At 40.7% G+C, this 26,393-nt stretch overlaps 1 protein-coding gene across 1 annotated transcript in view; it reads left to right on the top strand.

Moving 5' to 3' along the window:
• Positions 1 to 26,393, top strand: part of LOC111141817 (hydroxyacid oxidase 1) — a 50,349-nt gene that overhangs the window by 6,890 nt on the left and 17,066 nt on the right. The window contains exons 3-4 of the mRNA XM_022494646.1: positions 16,782 to 17,037; positions 24,985 to 25,160. Of these exons, the coding sequence (XP_022350354.1) occupies positions 16,782 to 17,037; positions 24,985 to 25,160 (432 nt within the window). The remainder of the gene's footprint in view (positions 1 to 16,781; positions 17,038 to 24,984; positions 25,161 to 26,393) is intronic.

Below are 26,393 nucleotides of genomic sequence, written 5' to 3'. Positions count from 1 at the left end.
ATATTTTTACGCTCACAGAAATTAAGATCATTGACGCTGCCATCCAAATACCTGTTCTTGCATATTCTGCTCCTCTATGATGCTGGGCAAGGTATTCTTGGTGCCTCAGTTTGATCAGCTATAAAATGGGGATAAAGATAGTACTCACCTCCTTCAGTTACTATTAGGATTAAATGAGTTCGCACATATAAAGTACTTAAAATAGTGCCTTGCACGCAGAGTGTTGGTTCAACAGCTTTTAGTTATATTATGTGTATTAATATCTGCATATCAGAAAATGGAGGTTTGAGAAATTGACTCCCCCGTGGTCATACAGCTAGGTAGTGGCAGAGATGGGATTCAACTTTATGGCTACCTTCTTTCAAAGCCCTTCCTACTTCCCCAAACCATGCGATTCTCACAAGGAAACAGCAAATGTAATGACCTGATTGGTTGAGTTTTCTGTCATGGTCTGGGACCGCTGTTCTCTTTTACGAATGGATTATATTCCCGATAGAGTATTTCTAACTGCCTTAGGAGACAGAGAGATGAGAAATCCAAATATGATGTAAAGAAATTTCTTATTAGGGCTAATTTATTAGCTTCCTAGTCCCCTAGAAAATATGAATATTTGAAAAGGTATGCACAGTTGATAAATCTCCCCACTCTGCTTCAGAAACTTATATAAAAGTTGGTGATGAATTCTATCTGACTTCTTTTGATGCTAAGCAGGGCAGGAAATTCAGGCCCAAAGAGCAGGAATTAAATACTATTTTAAAGCCTTTTAATTCCATGTATCACAGATCTTAAGGATTTACTTCCCTTCTTGAAATGTCTGCCACAGAATTCTGCCTGGGATATCAGCATGACACAGATTATGCTGGACAGACTTAGGTTAGAGTCTAGAACTTTTTAAATTCTAGGACCACACACAGAGAAGTGGTCTTGGGGCCTCAGCCATTTGTCTATGGTAATCCTGAAATATGGGCAGGGAGAAGGGGGGAAAAAAAGAAGGAAACCTATATCTTTCCATTTACAGTTGGGGTAAAAGAGGCCTTCCCAAGCATTCTATAGACAACAGCCAACAAATCAACACAAACCCCAGAAATTTCCATGCTGTCAAAGTTCTACAAAAATTGAAAAGACAATGGCAAACAAAACAAATTGAAAAACTATGAGGCGACAAAGCATTAATGACCTTTCTGTGTAAGGAACCCTTATACTTGAATAATGAAATACCATGAACCCCAAATAGATGAAAAGATGTAAGTAGGAAAAGACAAATAGAAAATTCATCAATGGGGCACCTGGGTGGCTCAGTGGGTTAAGCCTCTGCCTTTGGCTCTGGTCATGGTCTCAGGGTTCTGGGATCAGCCCCGCATCGGGCTCCCTGCTCAGCAGGGAGCCTGCTTCCCCTCTCTCTCTGCCTGCCTCTCTGCCTACTTGTGATCTCTCTCTCAAATAAATAAATAAAACCTTAAAAAAAAGAAAGAAAATTCATAAATGGACACATGAAAATGACCAATAAAAAAATGAAAATTATTCATTTCCCTAGCTACCAAATAAACGTAAGTTATAACTATATATTTTATTTTCTGAATATCAAGTTATTATTTTCAAATTAGACTGTGGGGAGGGTGGAAGGAAAAATGTGCATTTTCAAATATCCATGGGAAGAGCATAGAGTGGAATTGTATCTCTAGAAAATCACTGAATTCCATGTGATGCTCTAAGTGCTCTTCTAGGAATTCCAAGGAAAAAATTATGACTTTGAAGAGTGACATCTCTGCAGGGATTCTCATTCCTTTGTTGTTTTTAATAGGAGAAAAATTAGAAAAAATACACCCACCCAAATGTCCCGTAATTGGAGGTTGGTTGTCAAAAACAGGGTATGTTAGAAATGGCGTACATTTTTGTAATGATATCAGAGAAGGAGTGTATTGATATGGGAAGATGTTGCAGTACCATTTTTAAAAAGTGGTTACAAACCATGGTAAGGCCCTAAAATACATTTATTTATTAAGGCAAAGAATGCAGACTACATTTTATTTATGTTTATTGACGAGTGATGGGATTACTCTTGACTTTCTATTCTTCTTCTTCTGGGTCCATATTTAGAAATTTCCCTTTGAACTATTTTGTAAGATAGGAACAATAAAAACTAAACAAAAGATAGATAAGGGACCATGAGGAGAATGGCAGTGAGGAAGAGGAAATAAAAGAAGGCAATAAACAGAGCTCACTTGGTTCGACAACAACCACCAATCCCGGAGATTCCAAATATATGTATATATCCCTTTATGTGATACCTGACAAGTGTCCCTATGTTCATTCTGTGGGCAAAGAGCTAGAGCTCCAGAGAAGGCAGTTTTCTTGATGAGTAAATGACAGGACTTACTCTCCATCTCCCTTGTGATGGTTCTAAGATCAGGGCTCCCTATTTTTGGTGGGGATGGGATGAAAGAAAAATGAGAAGAAAACTCACTTACAAACATTAATTTGCTGGGTGCCTGGGTGGCTCAGTGGGTTAAAGCCTCTGCCTTCAGCTCAGGTCATGATCCCAGGATCCCAGGATCCTGGGATGGAGCCCTGCATCGGGCTCTCTGCTCAGCAGGAAGCCTGCTTGCCTTCCTCTCTCTCTGCCTGCCTCTCTGCCTACTTCTGATCTCTGTCAAATAAAAAAAAGAAAGAAAGAAAGAAACAAACAAACACTAATTTGATGGCCTAGATAGGACTATTTTGTGCAACAGTATTTCCTCCTAGTACTAAGCAGGGGGCATTCTTAAGTAAGTACTTATTGGAGTCTTCCTTTAGATTAATTTATCAAACACTTACAAAGCAAATACCATGTTCCAGGTGCTATTCTAAGCACCGTATTACAAATATTAAAGCACTGAATCTTCGGGGCAGCCCAAAGAAGCAGTACTATAGTAAGCCCATTTGACACATGGGAAACTTGAGGCACCCAGCCGATGAATAACTTGCCCGGGATCCCACAACTCATATGTGACAGAAGCAGAATTCAGACCTAGGCAATCTGGCTCCAGAATCTTTGCTCCTAACCATCTTGTGCTGCTTTCCATTTCCAGAAAATCCCATACATGTCATGAGGGGAAGCCCATTTATCTGTCAATTACAGTCCCCTAAAAGTAATTGGTTTATCACTGTAGGTGCATGCAAAGCAGCCCCGGTGCTCCCCTACCCCCCACAGGAGAGCTGGATACAGGATCAGTATTGGGACAGGGTTGAACAGTAAGAACGCAGAGGGTGTGGTAACCCTGAGGATACAGAGGAACTGGCGATGGAAGATCATACACAATGTACTTAAGGATCTAAGACTGGATCAGGTTCCTGTGAGGGCGTTATATCCAAACTCATGGTAGAAACCTCCTTTAAGGATTTCAACATTCCTAAAGATTTCTTCTATGGTCCAACTACCATGGGTGGATGGATGGTCTATTTAATATTTAGATTAACCCTGAAAGCTGATGGTGGTCAGCCCATGACCCACCTTGGTTGGTATATTTTGATTGTGGGATGGATATGTTCTTTGGAAGGAAAGAAGGCATGTGTGCCAGGAATAGATGCTGTTGGTGCTCAGGATATATCCCTCTGTTACTTATGATTTCTATCAGAACCTGCAAATTTTTGCCTGACATTTTCTCTTGCAATAGGAGCAGACAGATAGGAAGGTTAGGCATTACCTGGCCATTAACACACCTTTTGTTGACTGCCTTCCCCTCCCTCTCTCACTTTTCAACTCATAATTAGAATGGGCATCCAGAAAGTTCTGGAAGTTACCACAGTACCACAATCTTACCTTCTCAGTTGGCTCTCCAGACTGCACAGAACCTGGCTTCAAGGGTCTTTTGGACTTTTTTCTCCCCACCACTTTGGGGCCTGTCGCCAGTGTGAACTGGGCCAGAGAAGAGAGCTTTTTTCTTATACGGCTTTGTGGTTGAAGAGTGACCAATGGAACTACTCTTTCTTCATTCTCAAAATGGCCATGAATGTAAGGTTGCCAAATAAAATATGGAGCCAGTTACATGTGAATTTCAGGTAAACAGCAAGTCCTTTGTAACTGGGTCATCCTATGTGTTTATTTACTATATCTGGCAAACTTAGTTGAATAAGAACTCTTACTTCTAGGTGGTCCTTTGAGAATTACATGAGAATAATGCTGGGAAAAGCTTACCAAAATGGGGGTGCACTTTTTATTTGGCTTCAGGGTCCCCCAAATTTCTTCCACATATTAAAAAAACCGACTTTCAGAAAAGTACACTCCATTTGCACTTTAACGGGAGTGAAAGTCGCCCTTTTTACTTCGCTAAAGGTATTTTTGTTTTAAGCTTTAATGCAGGGACCTCAAAAATAGCTTTGAGGGTCAGACTGGTAACATAAATATCCAGAGAGAGAGATGAAGTTAAGAAAACAACAGTGCAGGCTCAGTGGTGGAGATGGTGGGGGAGGGATTGCAGGTTCCCCGGAAGGGGGCAGCTGCATTTCAGTGCTAGCTAACTACTGTCCCCTGAGAGAATGAGGATGTGGGGATCGCCAGATATCCCAACATTTCAAGAGAAGCCAGAAGCCTTGATTTTTATGTGTAATCTCTCGTTTTTTAAATGTTGGCAAATAAATAAAAAATTCTCTAAAACACCGTTTGAGGCAATAACGTGGAGGCCAAAGCAAATACTTTTGTGGGCTACAAGTGTCCCCTGGGCTGTCAGGCTGGGACACCTGATTTATGTGGAAATTCACCACTAACTAGTTTCACTTCTGTGGCAGGTCATTTTCACTCTCTAGGAGGATTACGTTTCCTCACTGATAAAGTCAGCTGCTTAAGCACGATCAGTGTTTGCTTACCATGTCCTAAAGAGGTCAGGATTGTACCCAGGGCTCTCGGGAAAGTTAGGTGTGTCACTGAGCACAGAGGTGCTCCTGTTGCATGCTGGGGTTTGACAGGACAGATAGGACGGTTCTTTAAAGAAAGGGTTCTGCTAACGAAGGCAAGCACGAAGATCAAATCTCCGTTATGAGAAAACGTCAGAAACCAAAACGGGAAAATTACCAAAAGGAAGATGATCTTAATAGTTTTTTGGCGGGGGGAGGGGCAGCGGGGTGGTGTGGTGGTGGTCAGGGTATAAATAAATGATTCTGTCCCCATTTAAGATTCCATTAAATGAGAAACCATTCAAGGTAGACAACTGCCCTTCTGAGAGCCCACCCTTTCCTCTATCCCCTGCCCTCCATGCCAGCCTCAGAGAGCGTAGATGGTGGAATGAGCATTCGTATGCCTTTGATTTTCATTTCTCATAGCTGCATACTGGGGATAGAGGAAAATCAGCAACCATATTTATTTCTGGATCTTGCTGAAAACACGAATAGATGTTTGAGAGATGCCATGCAAATTAACTGTTGTGAAAAATGACGATAGCCCATTTACTTGGCTATCAATGTGTGCCAGGCAATTTGCATTCATTAACTCATCTATGTCTTACTGACCATAAAATGTGAGTCCAAAGCCCTAAGGATCTTTTTCCAATTCCTGTGCTTGTGGAAACTGAGGCTTGTAGAGGATAAATACTTTGTTCTGGGTTATTAATCACTTGTGCAACGCTGCTTATAAGATCCTGGTCAGGGACTGATATTTCCAAGTATCATTAACTGCAGCAAGAACCCTAAGGCAATTCTATGTTATAGTCTTGGAATATTAACTGCAAACATTCTGTGTTTTTATAGTTTTATCCCTTTAGTTTTGAGAGAATGGAAAAGCCACAGAATATGAAACTCATTAGGAAATACGAGCCTTGAGCAAAATTCAGAAGCATTAAATAAAAGGGCTTGAATTTTAAACAAAAATTAGAACTCCTAAAAGTTGGGGTGCCTGGGTGACTCAGTCACTTAAGCCTCTGACTCTTGGTTTTAGATCAGTTCATGATCTTGGGGTCGTGGGATTGAGCCCCCCATCAAGCCCCATGTTGGGCTCTGTGCTCAGCAGGGAGTCTGCTTGAGATTCTCTCTCCCTCCCCTACTCCCCTTCCCCCACTTGTGCTCTCTTTTTCTCTCTAAAATAAATAAATCTTAAAAAAAATAACAAAAACAATTCCTAAAATTCTTTCAAGATGAAAAGAAACTGGGGGTCTGGGTGTCTCAGTCGGTTAGGCATCTGCCTTCAACTCAGGTCATGATCCCAGGGTCCTGGGGTGGAGTCCTTCATCGGGCTCCCTGCTCAGTGGGGAATCTGCTTCTCCCTCTGTCTCTCCTCCCAGCTTGTGCTCTCTCTCTATAGCAAAAATGAATAAATAAAATCTTTAAAAAAATGACAGAAGGAAACTAATAGAGAAGCACTGAGTAGAGAGCAGTTTGCCGTGCACTGTGTTATGAATAAGACATTTACTGCACTAGATGATTTAGTTAACGTTTTAATAATTGACAACTCTTATAATATTTACAAAGCCATACAAATGTCTCTACTTATAATGGTGCGTCCATTTGAAACCCTATTGGATTTTTTTTTGTTAAGTTTTATTCTTCTTATGAGCTTCCAGGATGACCACAGAATCATGTCTCCACATACTCCGCATAGTAAAGGAAATATCAATGATATGCATAAACCCTAGTGCCGTGTAAAGCAGATAGTCTCCTGAGGCGAGATTTCCATCTCGCAAGAGAAATAAAGCATCTCTGACTTCTCAAAGAACAAATAAAATGCTTATTAGACCACGGAGGCTTTTAGGACATGATCATGGAACTCCCTCCAGTGTTAGGCACTGTGGCTGTAATGAAATTGAATTTCAGCCTTCATGGAATGATAGGAAAAATCAAGAGGAAGGAGAAGAGATTGTTAATTCATCCCTTTGCTTCTGGCTGTTATGTGCACAAGTGCCAGATGAGGGAGTGCCGGGACCTCAAATAGAGAAAAACCAAAACCCACCTAACGCGTTCCAGGAATGCTCAGCGTATTAGCAAATTCTTAGTAAACTGTCAAAAAAAAAAAAAAAGAAAAAAAGAAAAAAAAAGATTTTAAAAGAAATTCCTGCCCCTGGATGCAATTAGAGGCTACCACACAGGATTTGATGGGCCATAAAACCATTAAATCTAAACACGTTCTTTTTGAGCCTAAAAGGCCAGAACATTCCAAAGTGAAGTTTTGGGACTCAGCTGTGACTTGACCACCTATTAAGCTGCAGGTGGAACAGATTGCAAAGTAACACAAAGAGCCATACAGACCCCAAAGCACTGAATTAGGGTGTAGGTGAGAGCTTTAGCTGTTGAATTTTCTGGATTTTCCGAGATTAGGTGATCGACCTTAACATTGAGTGAAAGACCATTCAGCAAGAAAAATTGTCATTTCCTTTGCTCCAGACCCAAATGATGTATTTTTGAAAGCTTTATTGATTTATATATTTATGTGTTGTACTAGGTGACCGAGTAGGTATACATTTCAGCATACCGATGAGGAAAATATCCCCATTATTCTCAATTTTACCTAAACCCAGGAAAAGCAGGAGATTTACTTTAAATGAAACTTTTACTTTTTCTGAAATGAGTGCCTTTTATGCACCAGATGCTGGACTTTACATTCCTATCATTAATCCTCACAATAGATCTGTGAGGTAATTATCATTTATCATTCTCCTCATTTGACAATGGAAGACAAGGGCGCCCTTGACCAAAGTCTAGGGCTGGTCCATGATCAAGATGGGGTGTGAACCAAGATTCATTTCACTCCAGAGTCTGATTCAGTTATTTGTCTTCATCCATTATTTTAGCCATTTTTACTGAGAAAAAAAAAAAAAAACTAAGGAGGAAAAAGAAGAAAGGACAGTTCACTGAAACTTTGTCCAAATTACATCATTAAATATTTGGAAGGGAATACCTCTTGGTTTCATTGTAGTAAAAAAAGAATCAATTCTCACCTTTGTTTTCAACCTATTTCAGCTCAACTTTATGTTTTGGACATATTTTACCAGCAATTAAAATTCAGTAGACACACCCTCTGCATACACAATTCACACACACTACATATGCATACACACACACATACACATATACATATATACACATACACATATATTAAAGGATTATGGACCTTCTTTGTATATATGCATAGATAAATATAAAGATGAGCCATTTATATCCAGAAAAATTTCCAAAAAATGGTAGATTCAGCATTGAAATCACTTTGCACTAAGACCAACTTCATCAATCAAAAACAACTAGTAAAAAATTAGACTCTTACTACATTGAAGACCAGCACTGAATGGTACAATTTCTAGTATCTCACACCAGAACTTAAGCTCTTGGGGCAGCTTTCTGGAGAGCATGAGATTGCTCCTTCTCCAATGATTAGTGTGCCTGATGACATTAAAGCATGACAGCGAGAAGTCAGAGGCTCCCTGGTGTCTCCTGACACCCAGGTTGTTACACTTTGCGAGGTTGATTGAGGTCAAGGGCGAGCTTGATCTTCCTCGAACCCGTCATAATAGGCATCTGACTCTGGTGTGGTCTCCATGCGATCTGCCAGTTATGCCGGGAACTGACAACTTAATAAGGACAGAATAATAACCTGGGGATCATTACAGTAAAGCTGATGTTTGAGTCTAACATAGAGTTCTGTCCCAGAAGCAAAGCAGATGCAAGAAAGGGAGGACACAGACGTCACGAGGACTGTTTCTTGCAGATCTTTCCATACAATCAAAAACAGCTCTCCAAGGGAGTGGCTGTGTGATCCCTCAAGGTTAAACTGCTCCTGATTCAGACACTGGACCGTCCTGAAAGCACTGGAAAGATGAACTCCGGTTTCCTTCCTTTCTTGGCAGTGTTGATTGCTTCGGTTCCCTAAATCATAAATTAAGATTTGTTTGACCACATCTAAGTATTTCACGCAAAAGTATAGTGGAAATTTCACATTATTTTTCCAAGTAATCACAAGAGTAATTTTAGACATGCAGACAGTAGTATTCACTGCCTCTTTCGTAAGCCTGTGAATGGCAGTTCCTGTGCTAAGAAAGGATGACACAGCTGGTGGATGTTAGAGTGGCCGTTCGTGCAAACACCCTAGTGGGTCAGATGCTGAGTTTCGAACCACACATCTACTTGGTACTTTGTCATTGCATATTTTCCCCATTGCACAATGACTTCCTGTGCAGAGGACAGAATGCATTTTCTCAACAAAATTTTCAGCACAGCTGTCTTGGTGACTAAGTTTTGCAGGAGCTTTGTAAACAAATGCACCTAAAAATAACTTTAAATGCTTTCATCATGTTACCCTTTTTTCCTTTAAACACACAATTTCGGAAATTTAACTCACCTTTCCTATAAAAGAGAACTATTTTCAAAGAAATAATTTGGGCTCCACGTAGCACATTGTTTATTGGTTCTGCTCTACTCTGGGAATATGATTTGATCTACACGAATTAATGCTTCAAATAATAGACATTTTACTTCCACTGATAAGCCACGAGTTTTTCTTTTCTTTTCTTTTCTTTTTTTTTTAAAGATTTTATTTATTTATTTGACAGAGAGAGATCACAAGCAGGCAGAGAGGCAGGTAGAGAGAGAGAGGAGGAAGCAGGCTCCCTGCTGAGCAGAGAGCCCGATGCGGGGCTCGATCCCAGGACCCTGAGATCATGACCTGAGCCGAAGGCAGCGGCTTAACCCACTGAGCCACCCAGGCGCCCCAAGTTTTTATTTTCCTCTGTTGTGGTGGTGGTGGTAGCTGTGGATGAGTATCATTCCTAGATGTATGATCCTTCCCCCTCTTGTCAAGCCTGGCATGATAAACTTCAGTTTTGTTTGGCGATACATCTCCTTTATAGGTGTGAGAATGTTGCGCTGCACGTTAAAACATTTGGAAGCGGTAAATCATGCTGCCTCAGCCTTGAGAAACTTCTCTCTCATCTTCTGCCATTTTACTTTTATTTTGTTGTTTATTTTTGCTTCTAACTTAAACTCTAGGAAGCTGGGCAAATTCTAGATAAGCAAGGTTGTAAAACACATCTGTTAATGGCGAAATGTGCCTAGGGGCTCTTACGATAATGTGATTTAATTCCTTGACTTTAAAACTAGCAAGGGATGATGCATGAGAAAATGTGGCGCATTTACCGTGCCCTCCTCAGAGGGATACCAGTACAGAGGACAGACAGATGGAATGGCAGGATGCAGCTGGCACCGGCAAGCTGGGAGCCAGTCGCTCCCGACCCTGCCATCCCTGGTCAGTTTCCTCTAAGGTCCTGGTTTTAGAGTAAAAGAACTTGGGCAAGCAGGCTGAGTGTCCCCTACAGTTTAAGTTCACAGTCGTTTTCCTGTCTTCTCTCCCGTACATCCAGACTACCTAGATCAGAAATAAATGTTTCCATTAAGGCTTGATGGAAAATGAGACACTGCCAACATCTAGAGGCATGATTGCCTTTCTTAGCCATTGGGTGGATTCTGCCCATTCCTGCTGTTTCGCAAAGCTATTGACCTGTTCTAGCCCAGCTGAATCATTATACACTGGAGTTTCAGGATTTTGTATCGACTGCAGAGGTGGTTGCATTTATTTATTTATTTATTTATTTATTTATTTATTTTTTGCTTTCCATGCTTTTTTTTTTTTTTCTTTTCAGCGTAACAGTATTCATTGTTTTTGCACCACACCCAGTGCTCCATGCATCTGTGCCCTCTCTAGTACCCACCACCTGGTTCCCCCAACCTCCCACACACGACCTCCCCTGCCCCATCAAAACCCTCAGATTGTTTTTCAGAGTCCATAGTCTCTCATGGTTCACCTCCTCTTCCAATTTCCCTCAACTCCTTACTCCTCTCCATCTCCCCTCGTCCTCCATGCTACTTGTTATGCTAGCTGGTTGCATTTATATCTAAGATGACTTGATGTCAACTTCGGTGGTTGATAACAGTTTCCATAGCATACAAAATTGAGTTAACTCTACTGAATGGCAGTTTGGGGAGGCAGAACCACACTGGATCTGATGCCAGATTACTGCAGACCCTTGTAGACCCTACCTAGACCATGTGATTTAACGCTAATAAAAAACTTTGTTGTGGGTGCATCCCAGGATAGTTTTGATTCTGTTAAACAGAATGCAGCAGTATTTTCCATACTAGCCCGTAGTCCATTCTGGGGTGTGTGGGAGGGACAGTATTGTGGGTAATAGTAAACAATAATATTAAACTCATTTATTTCTGTATTATTATACTTGGAGTTTTATTGCAAATAAAGTAGAGAAACAACAACAACAAAAAAAAGTAGTGAGAATTTTAAAATTTTTCTCCCAGGTATTATTGTTGACGGCTGACTAAGCAAATGCTGACAGCCCCTCAGATCTGCTCTGCAGACCCTCCTTGGAAATCTGCAGACAGATAAGGGGTAGAAGTAGGAGGTAGGGAAAGGCATGTTTTGGTTGCACCTCTTAGATATTTGCTGTTGTCTTCTCCCTGGCTTTCCAAAGGAATGTATACCCAGGGAATGCAGGAATTATCTCCTTTGATATTCTCTTCCTGTATCAGCCCTCTCACAGAGTTCCTTGGCCTGGAAAATATTCCTCTCCCTTTCGAGAGCTTTCTTGCTTAAGGTAGTGAGCATTTGATGCTATCTCTACAAAGAGGAATGGGTGTCTTGATCAAAACCAATGCAGGGAAAAGCTGGGTGTAGAGAAGATTATGAGTAATGATAAGAAACCCAGGTCCTTGGCAAAATTCTGAATTTATAAGACTATCTAGGACTTCTTCTTCCAAGTGGTGTTAGGCATTTTCCAACTTACTCCTTTACAATTACATGGCTGCAGAATTTACATGGAAAATGTTCACAAACCTTGCCTCAGTGGACTGTCCAGCTAGGAAGTGGACAAGAGAGCAGCTGTGGTTATAGATATTTTGCAGATGAAATGTGCCTCATAGATGACAACGCTGGGACAGTAGCTCAGACCTTCTGACTCTCAATCCATCATATGATGTGATGTATATTATCACCTGTTATCATTTCTAGGGCTTTAATATCCACAACCTTACTCGTGTCTCTTTCAGTGATATGTGTGTACATGTATCTCATATGCATTTTTTATAGCAATGGCATAATGTATGACTGGTGTCCCTAAATAAAGAAGAAAAAAAAATATGAATACATCTAGAACATTAAAAGTTTAAGAGTTTTGTTTTTAAGATTATTTATTTATTTATTTATTTAAGAGAGTCCAGAGGGAAAGGAAGCAGCAGACTCCCCACTGAGCAGGGAGCCCAATGCCGGGGCTTGATCCCAGGACCCTGAGATCATCACCTGAGCTGAAGGCAGATACAAAACTGACTGGGCAACTGGGGCATCTCTTAGGTGTTTATTTTTGAAAATATAGCTTAGGGATGATAAAAGAGGGAGGGAGTGGAAGTGAGGAAATAGAGTTGTGGGATGTCCTATGGGATCAGTGTTTACTTGATGGTGCTGGATACTTTATCTCTAGGATAAGCTGATTATAATGAAAGCCAAGATTTTTAGAATTTGATTGATGTTAGAGGCAAGAAACTGGGCCTTGTCTTCACTGCCTCAGATGGGATCCCTCTTTTGCTAAGAGTTGTGAAAAGACAGTACGCACCAGAGTCTTAACGTTACACCATGCAAGAAGACCACTGTCCCTTTAAAATGAAATCTGAAAGTTACAGCTTTTGAGAGTTGGAGGTCGGTTTCATTGTGAAAAAGGAATAGGGAGAGAAAAGGGACTTCAGAAGCATTTGTGCTTTCAAGCACTAGACTAGGATGACTCTACTTAGAACTTCTTAACAAAGTCTAACTATGCCAAGTCATTTATAAAATTAAAATCTTGCAATTTTTGTCCCCAAAAGAGTAATGTGAGCTAGAAGGGTATTCTGTTTATTTCTCAGGCAAAAATGACATTTGAAATATTTAGCGATCATTTCAACAAAGAACTGAACCAATTAGAAGAGATGATCAGATGCTCATTTCTAGTGTTCTAACAGCATCCTGAATGCCACCCCACCCCCAGCTCTGCCAGGCATTAACTTTCAAATTCCTGGCCTGTAGGGGGTGGGCAGGGGTTCCTTGAGGAGAGAAGGAAGTGATGCCACATTGAAGGGACTTAAGAACGATGGTCATTTACTTCAGAGCTATGGTTATTTACCGATTGGAATGGAAGTGTTTCAATATTCTAACAGGCAAATTTTGATCATCTCTCTGAATGGTCCTTATAAAATCCCAGGGTCCCTCATCTCATTCTCACAGAAAGCTGTGTTGAAAATCATGACTGTAATTCATCAATAATTTGCCTTTCTTACAGCACATAATCACAAGTGAAGGGGATCACAGATCCAAGGAGCCTCAAGCCTTCTAAGCTTTGCTCCTGTTCTCTCCTGGAAATAATACCTTAGCCTCAACTCAGACTATGTCAGCACAGACTCTGATATTCTCCTTCCTTCCATCCAGGAAACTCTCTTGGAATAAATTCATTAGATCACCAAGCATTTATTAAATGCCTACCACTGGTGGCATTGGTAACTCAGACTTTTGAAGGTTTTTGACTCAAATTTTCAGCCCCATATGATTTAATCATTGAAAAATAAACCTTGAGCACGAATGACACGAGCAACCATTAGTACCAGAGCCAGGAGATTCAGGAAGTAGAGGTCATGAGCTGGCCTTGCTTTTCTCTGGACATGCCTACCCAGGGGAAGTAGGCAAAATGATTGTGAAAATTGGCACCTCCTGCAAGAATGATAGCTTAAGGATTTTAGTGGTCTTTGTGGAGTGTCTGTAGGTGTTTCTCTTGAATACAAGGAGATCTTTTTTTTTTTTTTAATTTATTTTGACAGAAAGAGATCACAAGTAGAGAGGCAGGCAGAGGGGAGGGGGAAGCAGTCTCCCTGCCAAGCAGGGAGCCCTATGCGTGGCTCGATCCCAGGACTCTGAGATCGTGATCTGAGCTGAAGGCAGAGGCTTAACCCACTGAGCCACCCAGGTGCCCCACAAGATCTTTTTGAGCATTTTTGATCCTTCTTGACAGAACAGCTGTTCATCTACATGGTGTATAAGCTACAGAAGGTGTTCTAACGTTTGGTGGTCCTCTTAGCTGAACCCCTTTGTGTAGCCACACCCTGCACGGGTGATACGTAGCAGGTCCTACCCATTGGTTTGCTTTCTCAGAGTTATTGGTATAATGACATTCTTGAGGGATGTGGCAAACCTACTACCTTTGGGTGTCATGGCCCTGAAGGATTGGGGAGTGCATTTATCTATGCTTGATACCAGGGAGTCGGTGGGCATCTGAACATTCCAGAAAGATCACTTGCCTTGGAGGAGTGGTCAGGCATGCTGGGTTTTCATTCCACTCAGTTCTCCATCTCTGTGGGAACTTACGTCACATCCTCTTCAGGACATATTTTCTTTATGATAAATTGATGGTTAGGGGATCCTGACCCGATCAGTGTTCCCTGGTGTTCCTTCCAAACAGTAGTAGATGACCTGGACTTATTGTCCCTGTTTTAAGTCTTAATGAAAATCAGGCAATGGTCTAGATGTTCACATGTGTTATTATTTAATAAAATGTGGGCTTTTATTATTTTTAAAAATATTATTTTATTTTATTTTATTTATTTGAGAGTGAGAGAGAGCACAAGCAGGGAGCAGAGTCAGAGGGAGAGGGAGAAGCAGTCTCTCCACTGAGCAGGGGGCCCAATGCAGGACTCGGTCCCAGGACCTGGGACCATGACCAGAACCAAAGGCAAATGCCCAACCAACTGAGCCACCCAGGTGTCCCAAAATGCAGGTTTTTGGACATGATTTTGCAAGTCATGAATCTCTTGAGAGAATTCTCAAAGGCCCACTCAGAGGGACAGGTTAGTGATCCATGAACAAGATCATCTCCAGTTTATGTCTTCTTTATCTGAACTGTCACCTGAACAACAGGGGTGAAAAACACCTTCAAAGGCATAGGTAAAGTCACACTTATCAAAAACAAATCCATTTTATTACCATGTGAACTTAGAAATTTACTATCAAGTGAAACCACTACTGCTTAAATTTTAAATCATGGTACGGGGACTGGCAGCATCAGTACCCCCCCAGAAACTGGGTGGAAAGGCAAATTCTCAGGGTGCGTCTCAGACCCACTGAATCAGAAATTCTGGGGGGATGTTTGCACACTGTGTTTTCACAAGTGCTCCTGGGGTATCTGGCTATCCCCTAAAGCCTGAGAAGCATGGAAGCATCTTAACTTCTCAATGTAGTATCTTGAACAGTACATCACTGCATTCTCGACATCACCCAGTGAGGGTCACTTGGACAACTGGTTTTAATTCCATTTGATATATGTCAGGCACACAGCTGAGATGAATGACTCAGGGTCATATAATCCGTTTTATATATTTATTATTGTCTCTTGCCATATTTGGTATTTGGCATATAAACATTGTATCAGTTCCTCCTCCATTAAAGCTGACCCCAATTTTACTGCCTTTCACCTATTTTTAGTGAAAAGCCTATCACCCTTGTTCTTTCAAGTTCTCTAAGACATTCGGGTAGGTGAGTCTATCAAATTATTTTTCACTTTCACTGTGCTCATTTTTTGATATCTTGCACAAAAAGTCCCCCACAGTGAGGACACTGCTGTCTATTTGGAATGTTTAGCATATGTATTTTATAAAATTTAAAAATGCAACAGAAATGGTAGAATGCACCTGGAACAAAATTTATAAAGATAGAATTTTAAAAGTTAAAAAGGAAGAAAAAATCAAACTCACCCATAATACTCTGACTGATCATTAGCAATCAGTTTGTTTAGGTTTATATACCAATCATCACTGTTGTACAAATGTGGAATTATGCTATATGTGTCATTTTGTAGACTTTGGTTTTTTTTTTTAAATATATCTTGAAAATCTCTCTGTGTCCACAAATAATATTATCTTTTATAACTGTAATAGTCAGAAACAGAGTATGTACATATATGGAACGAGAGAGAGAGAATGAGAGGTGAGGGTGGAGGGATTGATTTGGGGAAGTGGTTCATGCAGGGATTGGCGAGTTCCAAATCTAAGGAGTAGGGGCGCCTGGGTGGTTCAGTCGGTTGGGCGTCTGCCTTCAGCTCCGGTCAAGATCCCAGGATCCTGGGATCGAATCCTCGCATCACTTCTTCCTCTGTCTGCCACTCCCCCTGCTTGTGCTCTCTCCCCTTCTCTTTCTCTGATAAATCAACAAATTAAATCTTTAAAAAAAAATCTAAAGGATAAGCTGGCAGGTTGGGGACCTAGGGAAGAGCTGATGTGGTTTGAGTCTGAAGGGAATCTTCTTACCAGTCCTCAGGGAAGGCCCTCAGTTGGTCGAATGAGTCCTATTCACATTACAAAGAGCAATTTGCCTTACTCAAAACCTACTTATTTAGATGTTAATCTCCTTTATAGAATACCTTCACAGCAACAACCCGTGTATTCCAGCAAATTCTGGGAACCATCACCTAGTCAAGTTGATGCACAAAATTAACCATCACAAAAGTAATACCTTTAATGGGTGTGTATCTTTCATTTTATATATGAATTACAGTGTATCCAATCCCCTAAGGCTGGAGATTTGGGTTGTTCCAATTTTTTCGTACTTACACACAACACATCTTCGGCTATTTGGCTCATTTTGGTCTCCTGGATCAATGCAGAGTGTAGAAGGAATGTATATTTCCAACTTTTTAAAGAATTGACTTCTTATTGCCTAATTGCCTAATTGCCTCTCTGCCCCTTGAATCACAACCTGAAGGCTTTGGAGTAGGGAAAATGCTAGGCTTGTCTTCATCTTCTTTCTTCCACAGCCTGCAGGTCACTGGGAACTGGAATGATGCTGAGTTCCTGGTCCACCTCCTCAATTGAAGAAGTGGCAGATGCCAGTCCTGAGGCCCTTCGCTGGCTGCAACTTTACATCTACAAGGACCGGGAGGTCACCAAGCAGCTAGTGCAGCGGGCGGAGCGGAAGGGCTACAAGGCCATATTTTTGACGGTGGACACTCCTTACCTGGGGAACCGCTTTGACGATGTGCGTAATAGGTTTAAGCTGCCACCTCAACTCAGGTAACCATGGGTCTCTGATCACCTGGGCCCCTGAGCTGGTCTTCTAATTCTCTTCCCTCTTGTCATGTACCAGCTCCAAAGGGATTTCCCCCCCCAGTTTCCACATGGGTGCCATGGGGAATTAGATCTTCACAAAACATTGTTCCGGAAGTATGGTTGGCAGGGGTCTTGTTGAGGAATGATAGTCTCTGCGTTCTAGAGGTAAATGCATTTCTTTGCCTGTTGAAATCAAAGAGCCACCTGTTCGTTTTATTTTTAATTGTATTTGGAACAACCGTGTCTAGGAAGATTTAAAAAAACTAAAAGAATGGAGACCAAAAAAGCCACATGTTTGATCCCCTATCTCCTACTTCTTTTAGCAATATCCGCTTTCACCGTGGTTCATCCATGGGTCAGAATTCATTCATTCACGCATTCACTCACTTATCTTGGTGTATCTAGTAATGCAAAATGGAACTGTGATGGTTTTGTCAGGTCATTCAGCCTGTACATTAACAAGGAATTGTCCTTTTCCCTGTAATATTTTAGGACTAGAATTATCTTGTGTCAAAACTAGGAACTCATGAAGTTTATTGAGAAAGACCCTCACTTCCCTATTTTTTTTGCCTCTGTTTTTGTCTTCCCCCAGGTCCCCTCAAAATCTGCTCTTGAGTTTTTTCATATCAGTATTTGACTAATAGCTTTCAGGGATAAAACTATTTGAATAAGAGTCAAGATCTTAGTTTTAATGAAGGACATTCTGATGACGGGATTTCAAATCATCCATCAGAATGTGTGAAATGATGAAAGATGCCTTCCTTGGATCCTGGACCACATTTTACAAAGGGCCATTGCTTACTCTGTCTATATAAAGAAAGATCCAAAAGATTTCAAAATCAAATCAGCATTCCATAGAAGGGAAAGAAGGTGGTTAGAAGGTAGGAATTCTACATATATTATAGAATGACATATATTTCAACCACCACATAAGTCCATATACAGTCTTATCTGAGTGTCATATATCGACTATATGCTATGTGGTGTATACACCTATTTGACTATAAACTATTGTGCACGAAATCTTGCCATTGAACCATATGTAAATTGGCTGTGTGAGGCTATCTCTGGGATACTTCTAGGTGGGTTTCGGATATTATTTGTGTATGTGGTACCTTCAGTAACCCAATGACAAAAGAGAAAGCACTCTCCTTGACAGAGCTGTCAATCACCCCGTTCCATGTATCCCAGACACTGGGTTACCCAAACACCCCTGTCTTTCTCAGAGAAGAGAAACATAAACAAAAGTTCTGACATATTCCTACTTCTTGCCAAATTCACCAGAACTAGATGGCTTCAAATTTCCCTAATATAAAATCTGTATTCGCCTTATTTCTCTATTTTGGTAACTTATTTATTAAACTTTCTAAAATAATTAGTTTCTCACTATTCACACTTCTGACAGGAAACATTCCTCATGATTTCCCCTTTGGACATTTGAAAGAGAATTTGCTATTCCTTTTCCTCCTCCTCTCACTACTACAACTACTGATAACAACAATAACAAAGAATATAGTAGGGTTTTTTGCGGCTTAAAAAGCACTTTCTTGTTCTGGATAACAAAACGTGTTTCACGGTGGTAGCTACTCAGACAGGGGAGATGACACGGCTGTTAATGAATTCTGGCTCATATCACTTGCTTCTCCAGTGCCAGGTCACTCAGTCAGGAGCTGGAAGGTTGGTCTGCTTTTTCCCCCTTTTCCTTTGCTCCTGGGCTCCAGCCCAGATGACGAGAAGCACCATGAGACAAAGGCCCTTTTCAGCTGTCGATGTGCTCAGGAGTGGCCATGACTCCCCAGCTTGTCACATCTCCCATCTGAAGATGATCAAATAATGAGCAACACATCCAGGTTACGGGGAACACAGGAAACACCCCACAGCCTGGTGCCCCGGGCCTCTGGAGTGCACAGTGGCCTTGTTTGTCCTTGTGGACTTCAGGGCAGGCCAGTGCCCTCTGGTCCCCTCCTCAGCAGCCCATATTCAGCAGCCAAAGGCAGAGAGCACCAATGGGAGACCCAGGCTTCCGCTTGAGGCCACATACAACCAAAAAGCTCATGCGTTACAGCCTGATGTGAAATCAGGTTTTTTTCCGCAACTGACCTGACTCATAGAAGGTGAAGCCGGGCTTTTCAGAAGTGAGATTTGGCAGGCGGGAGAGGCAGGAAATCCAGAGAAGAATGAGTCTGTGAAGCAGTGGCTCCTTCCAGCCCTAGCTACTTCCTCTGCCTGGAAGGAGGGGGGCGGGGGAGGGGGGCGAAGTGGGGGAGGGTCCCGACTCTCAGCATCCGGGACCAGCCAGAGTTCAGGAGTTCGGTAGTGTCTACTTGGTCTATATGCAAAACACATGTATGTGTGCATTATGAATGGCACAGAGGTTCCTGCAACTGAGGGGGTGTAAGGGGAATTCTCATCTGCTCTTACAAGAAGCAAGGAATGAGGCTGGTTCCCTAGACTGATTTTCTCAGACTTTGAGGCAAGGGCCTTTTTCCTCTCTCTCTACCCCAGGGAGATGGTTCATTTACCCTGGGTAAAGACTTGGGTCTTTTGTGGAGTACCAGGGCAGCTGAAAGGGAAAAAAAAAGACATTTCCAGTCATTGACTAAGATCAAGGTAAATCATGACACCTGCCCTTTCAGTGATCAGCCTGCCTATAGCACTATAAGCCCTGAAATGATTCATTAATCATGACAGCCAAAACAGATCACGCAGAAAAAGATAGGATGGACATTGTCTTTCCAGGGTTCTGGTGATAAAAGTGGCCTGTGGGGCTTTCCATGAACAGGACCCCATTACCTCTCTACCCTCTCCACCTGGCACCCTCACTTCCATCCACTCTTCCCAGCTGCATGGGCTGCCCTATTGTCCTTTCAACAGGCCAGGCTTGCTGGTGCCTGAGAGCCTCAGAACTGATTCCTCCCTCTGCCTTTTATGTCTTTCCTCCAATCCATGCACAACTGGCTTCCTCCCTTCCTTTACGCTTTGACATCAAGGATGGATCTACGTGTCTTCCTAATGGGAAACCAATATAAAAATGAGTGGTAGAGATCAGAAGTGAGATACAATATGTGTGGGGACCCTGGGCAAGGGCTGTGGGGAGAGAAAGGTTTGTGAAGGAGAACTGGGTACATGGGCCAACAGCCTCTAAATTGTTTGGTTTAGGAAAACATTCACAGTATAACTGTGTTAAACAAAATAGTGACCTCCCAAAGACATTTAGGTCCTAATCCCTGGAACCTATGAATATGTTATTTTACACGGCAAAATTGGCTTTGTGTGTGATTAAGTTAAGGGTCTTGAGATGGGAAGATTGTCCTGGATTATCCCAGTAGGCTTAATGTAATTAAAAGGGTCCTTAGACAAGGGAAGCGGGAGTGTCAAGAACCAGAGGAGATATGATGATGGAAGCAGAAGTTGGAGGGATATTATCAGGAGTCAGGGCATGTAGATATCTACAAGCTGGAAAAGGCAAGGAAATGGGTTTTCCCCTAGAGCCTGTGGAAGGAAAAAGAGTTTCAACACCTTGAGCTTAATCCACGGAGATACATTTCGTACTTTGACCTCCAGTACTGTAGTATAATAAATCTGTGTCATTTTAAAGCCCTCATCTGTGTCATTTTAAAGGTTGTGGTCATTTGTAATAGTGGGAACAGGAAACAAATAAAGTCACAATGTTCCACTAATTTTCTCTGCAAGGTAGCTTCTCAATGAGAGCTGGTCTGATTATGATATTTAAACTTTCAAGTTCAGCCTCTACCAGCTCACATCCTCCTGTTCTGCTCTACTTTTTTTTTTTTTTATATAACCCTTACGTTCTAACATGTTCCATAAGTTATTTATATTTATTGTTTATTTTCTGTCTCGCCCCGCTAGAATGTCAACCCTAGGGGGCCAGATTATTTTTTTATTGTTTTGCCTACCGGTATATCCTAACAATCCAAAACACTGGCATATAGTAGGTGCTCAAGAACTGATGTGGAATCAATCGATAAAAATGTACCAGATCATGTGAAATTTACCCAATAAAACATGACTGCTAAAACATTAAACAAGATTTTGAGCTCAAACTTAAAATCTATGCCCTGACCATTTCTTCTAACAGTCCAGCACATTGAGGAAGAAATTAGCAGGGCTATGTGCTCAATATAAGTGTTTTCTAATCAGCATTAAAGACTAGTGGCCCATGCACCAATTTCTATACGTATTATGAATCTCTCTCTCATATTGTGTTGATGTCATGGGCTCTACTGGTTAATGTTTTATATTTTGTTTCACATAAAGACACATAGCTTTGTCTTTAATGTCTTCTCATCCATACTTAGAGCAAATAATATATATTTGTCGATAATATTATCATTAGAGTTACTATTTGTTATTCGATGATGTTTCACTTTCTTTAGTAGTTTTTGTTATTCTTATGAGGCTAACTTGACTAAAAGTTAAAATAATTTCTATATAGATTAAAAAGTATATTTGGGAGCCATTCAGGGCACAATGAGTCCCTTACAAAGCCAGTTCTTTTCCTTGCCTTTGGGTCATTAAACAGCTCAGGATTTGGAGCATTAAGTCCCAAGTCATTGTGTTATTATTTTGATGTTGCTCTTTTCCTTCCTCAAGAAATGGAATACTTTAGTTATCAACAGCTACTTTACGTGTTTCTTGTGTAGGTGTCATAATTCGCATAGAAATAGTATTCATGGAGGTTTCCTTCAGAAGCCCTGGTAAAACACTCCATCATGGGTCTCTGTCAAGATATCTGAAAACTTTCTCTTGGTTTCTGGCTTTGAACGACGTTTTAGAGTAACAACAAGGCTTCATTGTGCACTGAAATTTCTGTAAGGCAACATTCATTCAAGTGTTGATCTGCATTTCACCATCCAAGAATAACAACAGTTATTTATATAATTTTATCCATGTTTCTGTTTTTTCCTATCCATTTCGCCCCTCCACCCCGCCCCTGCTGAAACACTGTAGCTTGTTTGGGATGGGGGTGGGGTGCCATGCAGAGTATATACACATACAGATGTTTTTCTTCCCCCTGCCACCAGTCTTGCTATGGGATAGACAGACCGAACCTTTTTCTTATTCACAATATTATTTAAAAGTTTGGAATTTAATATCACTTAATACCATTTCTAGGAAATAGAATAGGTCTTCATAATAAGAATATGTTTATTGACTGAAAGCGTACCGTAATTCAAATTAAGACAACCACAGAATACCAAAGGCTGTGATAAAATGTACATCCCTAAATGGTTTGATAAAAAGAAATGCCCGAATATTTCAGCTAAAATCCAAACCAAAGCTCCATAAGTGGGTGGGGACCAGTATGACTTTCATGAAGTTAGAATTTTCTTAGAATTATTTTTAATGGCCACACGAGTCAATGAAACTACAGGACAAACTGTTCAATCCTTAATGAGAAAACTTTGCCAATGGCTTGAGTAGAATTTGGTGGGAAGTGAATTTTCATGCCCTTATGGTAATATATGCCACTTGAGGTGCACAACCAGGTATTCCAACTGAAAGTATGCTAAAAACATTACACCTAGTTTGTATTAAAATAAGTCTTTAAAAAATTAAAAATAGTGTGCTTATGTACTTCTAGGTTTATATAAAAATTGTTATGGTCATTGCTCCAAAATCCCTTATATGTTCAAAGTAGAAGCAAAGAAAGAGCTATGACTAAGCCAGAGATTAATATACAGCTGTACTTTTACCCAAATTGGGGATTGGCTAGCAGGGTAATTTATAATGTGCAGAGAAGAAAGGTGAATCCAGGTCACTGTCATCATTCAAAGACAGCCTTTCAGAAAAATGAAGTTTGCAATTGGATTTGGGTCTCTAAGCAGCTAAGTCACAAGACTGATGCCATTATGTATCTAGATGGTCATCCATTCAGTTAGAGACCTGAGGTGCAAGCAGAAAAAAAACTTTGTCCCTAGTTCAAGGAACTGCCAAAATCTAGTCAGGATATCAGGATATTAAGCCAAGAGAAAAGATTTCAGATGTAAAGTGAGCCAGTAGTAGAGTCTTAGAAATTGTGGTCTAAGTTGGGTCAACAAAATTAGACAGAGGGAAAGGCAGCAACTCAGTGTGGCTGTGTCTCAGTTTGGGTTCCCCTAGGTGGAAATTATGTACCATTGATTTAAATGCAAGTAGTTCCTTTGGAAGATGAAGGGAATACTGGCAGAGAAGTGGGAAAATGGCGCAAAGAAGAAAGGCAGCAAACAATAAGCATGTTACCAAGACAGCTCCAGTTGCAGGCAACTGAACCTTAATCCTGATGGGAAATCCTGGGGATGATGTACAGCCTGTCTCAGAGTTAGCCCTCTTTGGGATGAGGGAGCTGGGGTATTTATATGCCAACATCCTTGAGACTTTAAGTCTGTTGTGCGGAGGGTTACTCAGGCTCCAGGAGCAGGAGAAAGTCACATGTTATAGATTCTCCAGAGAAACAGTAGGGTACACACAAACACACACATATTTTGAGAGATTGGCTCATGCTATTATGGAGTCTGAGAAGTCCCAAAATCTGCTGTCTATAAGCTAGAGTCCCAGGAAAATAGTGGTGTAGTTCTAGTCTAAACCCTAAGGTCTGAGAACCATGGGAACCAATGGTTTAAGTCCTAGTCTGAGTCTGAAGGCAAGAACCAGAGGATGATAGTGTAAGTTCTGGTCTAAATCTGAAGGCTTAACAACCAGTAGGTTCAATGTCCAAGGTCAGGAGATGATGGATGCTCCAGCTTAAGTACAGTGAACAAATTTGTCCTTCCTCCACTTTTTCTTCTTGTATTCAGGATCTGAATAGATTGGATGAAGCCCACCCACAAAAATGAGGACTATCATCTGTACTCAGTCTATCAATTTAATCTCATCCAGAAATATCCTCACAGACACACCCAGAAATAATGTTTTACTGGCTATCTAGGCATCCTTTAGCCCAATCAAGTTGGTACATAAATTAACAGTCATATCATAGGCAGAGATGAAGATCTTAGTAATTGGATAGCTCAAGCCCTGGTCAGGATTGTCTGAAAGATTGGGAAGTTTGAGTCAGCAGGCAGACAGCCTCAGAGAAAACAACCTAAATGGAGGAGGGAAAAGCAACAGCTGAAAACTCATCCCTGGGAAACACTTCCCACCTCTCCCTGTGCCGACCACCACCATAACAGGAGGGCAGGAGAAAGAGTCTATAGTCACAGCAGACTGAAGATATTAACTGATGTCACCGCAGGTCCAATCTCCTCTAGAATTTTGTGTAAGGACATTGGAAAGTTTCCTGAAGCCAAAAGCAATCACCAAGGTGCAGATAAGATCAGAGCAGAGTGAATGGAATTAAGAGTCCAGAGATGCAGGTTGGAGCTCAAATGCTGGTTTCTTATGTAGGGACACCTTGCTCTGCAACTTCTGTTTTTATTTTCTATATAAAATGGGAATCATAAAGTATCAATTTTATTTTCTGAAAGATTTCTTAAAAATTGTGATAATATTGGTTTATGAAAGTCCTTTGTAAATTGTAATGTACCGTGCAAATATCTGTTGTTATAATGAATATGCATTCCTGGCTTGAAATAGCATCAAATCTATTGTCTATATTCATAGATTGGCTTAAAAAGGTAGAGATGTTGGAATTTGCCCATATGTTTTTCCCTGAAACTGATTTATTCTATATAAACATAGCTTAAGACATACAATAAACTTTAAGTGACCAACTAAGTCCACTTGATTGTCACAATTAGCCTGGAATCTTACATGAGAACATGGGAAATAAGAATGCAACCAATCTATAGATGGTTGAGGAACTTCTATTTGATTTGAAAAAGGTAATGTTTCATTTTTCTTTGAATGAGTCATTGTAAAATTATCTCTAACTTTGAGAATTTTCTCATTTTATGTATCTCTTTATTTCAGAATGAAAAATTTTGAAACCAATGATTTAGCATTTTCTCCGAAGGAAAATTTTGGAGACAACAGTGGACTCGCTACATATGTCACTAAATCAATAGACCCATCTATCAGCTGGGAGGATATTAAATGGCTGAGGGGGCTGACATCTCTCCCAATTGTTGCAAAAGGCATTTTGAGAGGTTTGTGTATTTCTCATACTGATCTTATGATTCTTTGTAGCTCCATGATCGTGACATGTTTAAGAGAAAATAATCAGGAACAATTAACATGGAAATCTAAGGATACATTCCACCTCTCAACTCTCCCTATTGATGTTAGTGAGTAAATAGTTCTTCATTCTTAGGTAATACCGAAGAGCTGGGCTTTCATGAAGTAAGAAGTTACCTTCATGGTAACATGGGATGCAGCTGCCTTATCTTGGAGCCATCACAAAATCACAGAGCTTGGCAAGATATGGACAAAGTATTTTGAGTTCTTTGCTTTGTCTGAAAGCTTCCACGAGCTGCTCTCAGATCAAGAAGAAATCCAAGGATGATATTATGACAACCAGACCTGTTTTAAGAGCCTTTTCTATTTTTCTCCTGTCCCCTGCAGGTACCAATGACTAGGACTGCTTTTTTTTTTTTTTTTTAAGATTTTATTTATTTATTTGACACAGAGAGAGAGAGAGGGAGAGAGATCACAAGTAGGCAGAGAGGCAGGCAGAGAGAGATGGGGAAACAGGCTCCCTGCTGAACAGAGAGCCCTTTGCTGGGCTGGATCCCAGGACCCTGAGATCATGACCTGAGCTGAAGGCAGAGGCTTAACCCACTGAGCCATCCAGGTGCCCCTAGGACTGATTTTTGAGGGTGGGAAATCTCATATCACCTCTCTATAAAGAATGGTTGATTATGACATTAAAATCCTCAAATATCAAGTCATGGCTATTAAGAAACTTGACTGCTTCCGCAGTATCCATATGTATTCAAATCCCACGGGGAAGTACCAATGACTTCAATAGTTTGGAGTATAAATGTATTTACCCACAAAAAATGTTTTCTTGCCTTTGAAAACATTTTTTAGTTGATATATAGAAAACTTCCAAAAACTTATTATTTTAAATGTGACTGTTTAAGGAAGTGGCTCTGAGATGAGAGATTCTGTTAACTTATCTCAGGGTCAACAACTTTTAATCAAAACATTTCATCAGTTTTATTTGAATATGTGAGTCACATGGCTCCTATTTATAAAGCTGTAGGCATGCTACAGGTTTTATCTATTTAATCTTAAAGTATGCAGAAATGAAGTTAATAGAAGTAAAAGAATGGGACCAGCAAAGCTTTTAAGTAGTGGAGATATGTTTAAATCCAGAGCTGTCTTAATCTTTGCCGTTAAAAAATATTGTTACATTCTTCCCTGTTGTTCATTGTTCT

This window comes from Enhydra lutris, unplaced genomic scaffold (assembly GCF_002288905.1).
Source record: "Enhydra lutris kenyoni isolate GAN:26980312 unplaced genomic scaffold, ASM228890v2 scaffoldscaffold6, whole genome shotgun sequence".
Classification (NCBI taxonomy): Eukaryota; Metazoa; Chordata; class Mammalia; order Carnivora; family Mustelidae; genus Enhydra; species Enhydra lutris.
Note: the sequence above shows the minus strand (reverse complement) of the source record. Positions and strands in the feature narration are given on the sequence as shown.